Source organism: Danio rerio, chromosome 23 (assembly GCF_052040795.2).
Source record: "Danio rerio strain M-AB ecotype USA chromosome 23, GRCz13ab, whole genome shotgun sequence".
Classification (NCBI taxonomy): Eukaryota; Metazoa; Chordata; class Actinopteri; order Cypriniformes; family Danionidae; genus Danio; species Danio rerio.
The window spans coordinates 47,757,501-47,767,500 of NC_141043.1; the positions used below are offsets into that span (position 1 = coordinate 47,757,501).

General features: G+C 34.3%; 1 protein-coding gene across 3 annotated transcripts in view; it reads left to right on the top strand.

Annotated features, from left to right (window-relative positions):
* txk (TXK tyrosine kinase) overlaps nt 1-10,000 on the top strand; it is a 27,319-nt gene that overhangs the window by 13,662 nt on the left and 3,657 nt on the right. For all 3 annotated transcript variants that reach the window (XM_087307897.1, XM_087307899.1, XM_087307898.1), the window contains exons 10-12: nt 1-6; nt 6,221-6,437; nt 6,531-6,595. The exon at nt 1-6 is cut by the window's left edge and continues 166 nt beyond it. In XM_087307897.1, the coding sequence (XP_087164023.1) occupies nt 1-6; nt 6,221-6,437; nt 6,531-6,595 (288 nt within the window). The remainder of the gene's footprint in view (nt 7-6,220; nt 6,438-6,530; nt 6,596-10,000) is intronic.

Genomic DNA, 10,000 nt, shown 5'->3' on the forward strand with positions numbered 1-10,000 from the left:
CATGACGTAAGACACACACACACACAGATGAGTGGAAAGTTGCTGAGAGTCTGGAAACTGTGGTGGGTGGGTATATGTGTGTGTGTGTGTGTGTGTGTGACGTTATAACAGGCCAATTTCCTGCACTGAAACCGCTAGATTTCTTATCAGTCTTTTTTATTCAGTGTGTTTCACTTCCTCTGTATGGAACGTGGAGGTGTGATGGAAACATGCATTCAGTCTCACTTTTATAAACTCTGCTCAGCATAAGTTAGTACACGCCCTTTCTGAAAATGTATATTTTTAGAAGCCTTTAGTTTTATCAGTGAAAACATTCATGAAGTCATCACTACTTAACTAAACAAGACAAAAACTCCTGGGAAAAGCATGTTTTTGCTGTGAAAGAAATCTCAATATTGAGGAAAATATGCAAAAACAATATGATGAAAAGGAGTTGTGCAAATTAAGTTCTTAGCAATGCACATTACTAATAAAACATTACTGTTTTATATATTAACAGTAGGAGATTTACAAAATACCTTCATAGAACGTCATCACTAGTAATTTTTCGAAGAGATATTTTGTTTTTCAGACGACAACCGATTATTTTTTAGTCTAGCAATATGTTAAATAAGAGCCAAGGATTGCTATGGTGATTTCTTTTTTCTTTTTCCTTTTATTTTGGATGTGATTTAAAGTTGCCCAGTACTTTTCTTACCTCTTTGTCAGATAATGTAAGGAGAAACTCCTTTTTACTTTGACTTAATTTTTCTGAAAAACAAAACAGAATTATTTTTTTTACTTATCTGGGAATTTTTTTCTTAAATGTAAAAACAAAAACTCCAAGTAACATTTTTTATTTTTGCTGTGAAAAACAGCTAAATATTGAGGAAAATCATCTAAGATGTGCAAATTAAGCTCTTAGAAATGCACATTACTAATAAAACATTACTGTTTATATATTAACAGTACGAAATTTACAAAATACCTTCAGGGAATGTTCATTCATTCATTTTCTTGTCGGTTTAGTCCCTTTATTAATCCGGGGTCGCCACAGCGGAATGAACCGCCAACTTATCCAGCAAATTTTTACGCAGCGGATGCCCTTCCAGACGCTTCATGGAATGTTATCACTATTAATTTTTCCTATGGTTAATTCCTATTTCTTTTTATTTTGGATGTGATTAATCCTGATTAAATTTTGCCCAGCACTTTGCTTACTTCATTGACAGATCATTTTGCTGATTTTAAGGAGAAACTCACTTAATTTTGACTCATTATTTCTGAAATCAAAACAGCATTTTTACTTATTTAAGAAATATTTATTGAATTAAGAACTTTTAGAAATTTGGCATAGAAACAAGACAAAAAGTAAAAGCATGTTTTTGCTGTGAAAAAAGCTAGATATCGAGGAAAATGATCTAAGATGTGCAAATTAAGATCTTGGCAATGTGCATTACAAATAAAACCTTACTTTTTAATAGATTAACAGTAGAAAACTTACAAAATACCTTCATGGAACGTCATCACTATTAATTATTCGATTTTGTTCAGAAGATTATTTGTTAGTCTAGCGACTGTTTTAAATATTACTCTAGGATTGTTATGGTTAATTTCTATTTCCTTTTATTTTACATGTGATTAATCTTCGTCCAGCTCTTTGCTTACCCCTTTGACAGATAATTTAGCTTGTTTTATTGAGAAACTTACTAAATTTTAACTCATTATTTCTGAAAACAAAACAGAATTATTTTTTACTTTACTAGGAAATATTCTTGAACATGAAGACAAAAACTTGCTAAATAGTGGGAAACTTCCATACACACTCATTCACACACACTCATACACTACGGCCAATTTAGCTCATCAATTCCTTTATAGTGCATGTGTTTGGTCTGTGGGGGAAACCGGAGCACCCGAAGGAAACCCACACCAACACGGGGAGAACATGCAAACTCCACATAGAAATGCCAACTGACCCAGCCGGGACTCAAACCTTCCTGCTACAGTTCCAACCACTGAGTCACCATGTCGCCAATTCAAATACATCTTTATTTAATTTAAGCATCTTTATTTACGTTATGATTGTAAATAATCTGCTTATAAACATTCAAACACACAATTAATGAATGTTTTATATGTCCAGTCAAAGAATGTTGTATTCTTTTTAGTCTGAAAACTACAATATTGAGCCCAATCTTGACTTTACAAAAGTTAATCACACATCAAATTACAATAGCTGGTAAAGCTGATAAAAATGAAACTAGTAAAGATATCTGCTCAAGTAAAACTAATAACCATCTGTCAGCAGCTAGGACTAGGGGGAGCGGGAACGAAAGTAACCAAGCGATTTTCTCAAACCCCTGACAACATTTTGCTGGTAACACTTGATCAGTTTGGGTATTAGTAGACTATCTGCTTAATATCTGCTGATACTGCTCCTTCAACAGACTTTTAACTGACTATCAGAAACTCTGCAAGCACATGTTCAATTCAATTCACCTTTATTGTATAGCGCTATTACAATGTAGATTGTGTCAAAGCAGCTTCACATAGAAGAACATAGTAAATGTAAAGAGTGTAGTTCAGTTTTCAGAGTTTAAGTTCAGTTTAGCTCAGTTCAGTGTAGTTTAATAATACCTATTGAGTCCAAACACTGAAGAGCAAATCCATCAATGTGCAACACTACAGAAAAAACTTCACCAATTGACGAAAGAGAAGAATTAAAAAACCTTGAGAGAAAGCAAACTCAGTTGGACACGACCATTTCTCCACTGGCCAAACGTCTTATGCAGAGCTGCAATCTAGGTGCTGGAGGCAGTAAGCTGGACGTCAGTGAAGACTCGTCTGTCCCTGGAGAGTCACAGGAATCAGTCTCATGCTCTCCACTCCTCCATGACCACCACAGCAGCTGCTCAGGATACGGCCTGGTCCAGGATTATGGAAACCTTGGGATCATCTCGTTGCTGGTCTTGGATTGAATCAGTGACGCTGCATAGTCTGAGGGTCTCATGATGAGCATCCTCAGGTGGAAATAGAGAATAAAGAGAGTAATTAGCGTAGCTGCTGTTCATAGTGTATATAAACGAGATGCAGAAACCTGTGTGGAGCATATTCATGTATCACACCGCTAAATGATGCACTGAGTCAATGCTTTGCTAAACAGATAGATCTTTAATCTAGTGTTGAACTGAGAGAGTGTGTTTGAGCCTCGGACATCATCAGGAAGGCTGTTCCAGAGTTTAGGAGCCATAAAATAAAGGGCTCGACCTCCTTTAGTAGACTTTGCTATTTTGGGAACTACCTGAAGCCCTGAGTTTTGAGATCTTAAAGAGCGAGTTGGATTGTAGTTAGACAGAAGGTTGGTTAGATAAACAGGAGCTCGATTATTTAAAGCTTTATAGGTGGGAAGTAATATTTTAAATTCAATACGAAACTGAACAGGCAGCCAGTGTAAGGAGGATAACATTGGGGTGATATGATCATATTTTCTAGACCTGGTAAGAACTCTGGCAGCTGCGTTTTGTATTAGCTGAAGTTTGTTAATAGAGGATGCTGGGCAGCCAGCAAACAGCATCACAGTAATCCAGCCTTGAAGTCATAAAAGCATGGACTAGCTGTTCTGCATCAGAGATGGATGAAAGAAGGCAACTAACCCTAACCCCAACCTAACAGTCTAGTTTTAATGTAATGAGAATTGGTTGGCATGAAGATGTAAATTCAACAAACGAACCAAGAAAATAAAGTGTGACCCATTTGCTTTCCAGGTTATAACAGCACATTCAGTATGCAACTCAAATAGTAGCTGATTTCAGGAGCAATTTAGTTTGAATTAAAAAAAATTTCTAAAGCAGAAAGTAAATTGTTGTTGCAGTACTTTTTTTCTTATTACAAGTTGTGTTTCTGTTTTCATGCATCACAGTAATGATCAGTCTACAGGTTATTCAGTGCAATAACACATTCCTGAGTTTGCAGTGTTTGAATATAAAAGTAAATCAGGTTTAAGTGGCGTGAGTTCCTGTGGATACGAAAGTAACACTGTTATTTATTTCCCTCTGCTCATTTTCATGTCTTACTCTTCACTTCCACATTAGAGTTTGCAATGTTAATAGCTAATAATAAAACATATTTAGAAATTTTAGACAATTCATTCAGAATTCAGCTGGGTCCGGATCTGTGTTCCGGCACAAATGAAGCCCTGCTGAAACCTGACTGCAACACTTCAAAAACCTTGTTCATTTTTAGAAAGGAGCATCAGATGTTTCAATGTTTAGATTTTGTGGTAACATGGTATAAAGGGTGAAAAAAAAGAAAATAGTAACAATTTGGACAGTATTTTATGATAAAAACTAAACTTATTAATCCACTTAAGGGTGCATGGTGGCTCAGTGGTTAGCACTGTGGCCTCGCAGCAAGAAGGTCACTAGTTCGAACCTCGGCTGGGTCAGTTGGCGTTTCTGTGTGGAGTTTGCATGTTCTCTCTGTGTTGGCGTGGGTTTCCTCCGGGTGCTCAGTCCAAACACATGCACTATAGGGGAATTGATGAACTAAATTAGCCGTAGTATATGAGTGTGTGTAAGAATGAGTGTGTATGGCTGTTTCCTAGTACTGGGTTGCGGCTTGAGTAGCATCCTCTGTGTAAAACATATGCTGGAATAGTTGGCGGTTCATTCCGCTGTGGTGACCTCTGATAAATAAGGGACTAAGCCGAAGGAAAAATGAATGAATTAATCCACTTTTTGGAGCTCCAACAGAAACATCACACACTCATACACAATCCTACTGAAAGCAAATTTTTGAAGATATCAGTTTTCAATTAAGAATATAATTAGTTCGGATATTTGCTTTAGATTTTCTGTCAGTTGTACTCTAAAACAGGTCATTTGAAATAAAATACATAAAAAAACATAGATTAGGGTATTAAACAATAATATTGAAAGGTGCTTGATGAAGTGCGTGCCCATGTGTGTGCAGGGGCGCAACTACACATTTACTGCAGATTCCGCGCCCCCCCCCCCCCTTCAATCCAACTATATTTTAAAACAGGCAAGTGATAAAATGGGGAAAATATTTCCATCAATAAATTAAAGATATTTTTTCATAAAGATTTCAATATGCTTCAAAAAATACAGTTTCACAGTTCTGAACACAACTGAAATAGTATGAAGTAGTAAAAGGTATAATTTCGTTAAGCATGTTAAGTCGCAAAGAAATGCATCTCATACCACCCCAAAATTCTTCTCAGTTTAATTTTCCCTCACTAAATGATTATAGCACCTTGACTAGCCTTGCTTTTGGACTTTTTGTACTACATTTGTCAAAACAAAATCATAGACATGGGAGTCCTAAAGGGCAAAAGAACATTGCGATTATTTCTCACATGCATACTGTGAGAAGTGTAAGGTCTGTCTTTGCCAGAACAATTGACTGAAACTGCTAAAAGTGAAATAAAAAAGACTGTCAAATGTTTAGTGTAAAAAAAACAGAAACAAACTGTGTGAAATGTTCTATTTAATTGAAATGTTATAACTTTGTTTGTAGCTAAAATTGAAATAGTTTTGAGCTAAGAAGTTACCAAAAGGCCTGATGAATCAATATGATACATAATAAATTCATAAAAACATGTATATGGTATGAAAAATGGGGGGGAGGGGTGGAATGATTTTTTAATTTATTAAAATACAATATTATACGCGTATAAAATGCTAAATAAACATTTTTAACAATATATATATATATATTATTATTAATATTATATTTATATATATATATATATATATATATATATATATATACATATATAATATTAATATTATTATTATATTATATATTATATATATTATTATTATTACTATTATTATTATTATTATTATTATTATTATTATTATTTGAAACTTTTAATATGAATAATTTCAAAAATAGTTGTGGCACAATGGCGCCCCCTATGGGTGGCGCCCCTATGCCCTGCATATACTGCATACCCCCTTTTTGCGCCACTGTGTGTGTGTGTGTATTTGTGTGTGTGTGTGTGTATGTGTGTGTGTGTGTGTGTGTGTGTGTGTGTGTGTGTGTGTGTGTGTGTGTGTGTGTGTGTGTGTGTGTAAACGTATGTGTGAATGTAAGCCTTTTTTACTGACGTCCCAGAGTGTTCAATAAATTGTGTGTGTATGTGTGTGTGTGTGTGTGTGTGTGTGTGTGTGTGTGTGTGTGTGTGTGTGTGTGTGTGTGTGTGTGTGTGCAGGCGTCTCTGTCACCCTAAGCTGGTGCAGCTGTACGGTGTGTGTGTGACCCAACGCCCCATCTGCATCGTGACCGAGTTCATGGAGAACGGCTGCTTGCTTCACTTCCTGCGGCAGCACAGCAAGACTCTGGGACGCTCGCAGATGCTGTGCATGTGTCAGGATGTGTGTGAAGGGATGGAGTACCTGGAACACAACCAGTTCATACACCGAGACCTGGTCAGATATACACATTCACACACACATACACACACGGCTGTATGCATGACATCATATGTGACACAAAACCTGTATGTGTGTGTGTGTGTTTAGGCTGCACGGAACTGTCTGGTTAATGAGAGGAATGTGGTGAAGGTGTGTGACTTTGGCATGACCAGGTGAGTTTAACCCTTAATTTGATGACAAATTAAAGGGCAGCTATGATGAAAATCATCTTTTGTAAGCTGTTTGGACAGGACTGTGTGCAGGTATAGTGTGTCCACAGTCATATTGGGGTGATAAACACACAATAAGTCTCTTTTTTTCAATTTTCTGACGTTAAAATAGCATCCAAATCCCTCCTATTTGGAGGCCGAGCGCAACATGATGTAGTTGTGTGGTTTCCCCACCCACCGAATTAATTGACAGCCGCGTATTAACATGTCTCCATAGTAACGCATATAATCATATCAACAAGACAGGACGTGCGCAAAGCAGCTGGGATTAAAAGACCTGGGATCATCAGTCATCATCAAACGTGATCAAGAATGAGTTTGACAAGTTTAAAACCTTTTTAAAACAGTGCATGTTTCTAATAAATTAAGTTAAAGTCAGTAAAATCGCTCTAATTCATCAGCACAGCCGCCTGTCAGTACAATTATAAAAGAAGACGTTTCAATCCCGGTTTGTGGATGTTAAGTCAGGTTTATTTTGAACATTAACATAACGGATATTCATACAGCAGTGGATATTAACCTGTATCCTGACCCATTTATCGTGCAAAAACCAGTAGTGGAAAGAGTACTAAAATTGTGTACTCAATTACAAGTACTGTTACATTGCTGAAATGATACTCAATTACAAGTACTGTTACATTGCTAAAATGATACTCAGTTACAAGTACTGTTACATTGCTGAAATAATACTCAATTACAAGTACTGTTACATTGCTGAAATGATACTCAATTACAAGTACTGTTACATTGCTAAAATGATACTCGGTTACAAGTACTGTTACATTGCTAAAATTATACTCAATTACAAGTACTGTTACATTGCTGAAATGATACTCAATTACAAGTACTGTTACATTGCTAAAATGATACTCAGTTACAAGTACTGTTACATTGCTGAAATGATACTCAATTACAAGTACTGTTACATTGCTAAAATTATACTCAATTACAAGTACTGTTACATTGCTGAAATTATACTCAATTTCAAGTACTGTCACATTGCTGAAATGATACTCAATTACAGGTACTGTTACATTGCTAAAATGATACTCAGTTACAAGTACTGTTACATTGCTAAAATTATACTCAATTACAAGTACTGTTACATTGCTGAAATGATACTCAGTTACAAGTACTGTTACATTGCTGAAATGATACTCAATTACAAGTACTGTTACATTGCTAAAATTATACTCAATTACAAGTACTGTTACATTGCTGAAATGATACTCAGTTACAAGTACTGTTACATTGCTAAAATTATACTCAATTACAAGTACTGTTACATTGCTGAAATGATACTTAATTACAAGTACTGTTACATTGCTGAAATGATACTCAATTACAAGTACTGTTACATTGCTAAAATGATACTCAGTTACAAGTACTGTTACATTGCTAAAATTATACTCAATTACAAGTACTGTTACATTGCTGAAATGATACTCAATTACAGGTACTGTTACATTGCTAAAATGATACTCAGTTACAAGTACTGTTACATTGCTGAAATGATACTCAATTACAAGTACTGTTACATTGCTAAAATTATACTCAATTACAAGTACTGTTACATTGCTGAAATGATACTCAATTACAAGTACTGTTACATTGCTAAAATGATACTCAATTACAGGTACTGTTACATTGCTAAAATGATACTCAGTTACAAGTACTGTTACATTGCTGAAATGATACTCAATTACAAGTACTGTTACATTGCTAAAATTATACTCAATTACAAGTACTGTTACATTGCTGAAATGATACTCAATTACAAGTACTGTTACATTGCTAAAATGATACTCAATTACAAGTACTGTTACATTGCTAAAATGATACTCAGTTACAAGTACTGTTACATTGCTGAAATGATACTCAATTACAAGTACTGTTACATTGCTAAAATTATACTCAATTACAAGTACTGTTACATTGCTAAAATGATACTCAATTACAAGTACTGTTACATTGCTAAAATGATACTCAGTTACAAGTACTGTTACATTGCTAAAATTATACTCAATTACAAGTACTGTTACATTGCTGAAATGATACTCAGTTACAAGTACTGTTACATTGCTGAAATTATACTCAATTACAAGTACTGTTACATTGCTGAAATGATACTCAATTACAAGTACTGTTACATTGCTAAAATTATACTCAGTTACAAGTACTGTTACATTGCTAAAATGATACTCAGTTACAAGTACTGTTACATTGCTGAAATGATACTCAATTACAAGTACTGTTACGTTGCTGAAATTATACTCAATTACAAGTACTGTTACGTTGCTGAAATGATACTCAATTACAAGTACTGTTACATTGCTAAAATGATACTCAGTTACAAGTACTGTTACATTGCTAAAATTATACTCAATTACAAGTACTGTTACATTGCTAAAATGATACTCAGTTACAAGTACTGTTACATTGCTAAAATTATACTCAATTACAAGTACTGTTACATTGCTGAAATTATACTCAATTACAAGTACTGTTACATTGCTGAAATGATACTCAATTACAAGTACTGTTACATTGCTGAAATGATACTCAATTACAAGTACTGTTACATTGCTGAAATGATACTCAATTACAAGTACTGTTACATTGCTGAAATTATACTTAATTACAAATAAAAGTACAAATTACTCTTCATAAAAGCTACTCTGAGTACAAATTACTTTTTGAGCTGGTGGTATTGGTGGAATTATGAATAATTGTTGAATCGGACAAGATTCAGGCAATAAAACACATTTTACAAAACACATTTAACAATACTATAACACTTTTGAAACCGTGTAAACAGCTGGTTTATATATGAATCGAAACCGGAGAACCTAGAGGAACCCCACGCCAACATAGGGAGAACATGCAAACTCCACACAGAAATGCCAACTGACCCAGCCAGGGCTTGGACCAACAACCTTCTTGCTGTGAGGTGATAGCGATACCCACTGCATCACTGTGTCGCCCACCCCTAAACATATATGTATATATATATATATATATATATATATATATATATATATATATATATATATATATATATATATATATATATATATATATATATATATATATATTTATATATATATATATATATATATATATATATATATATATATATATATATATATTTATATATATATATATATATATATATATACAGTTTAAAGCAGAAGTTTATTTTGCAATGTATAAAAAGGCACGTAACCATTTTTAAAAAAGGTCAGATGTTAATGTGACTAAACTTTTTCTCTTTTAATTTTGTTCACATGGATAATTGAAAATTAATCAGATGATGTCATTACGCTGCTGTGCCGTTAGCCAATCGTT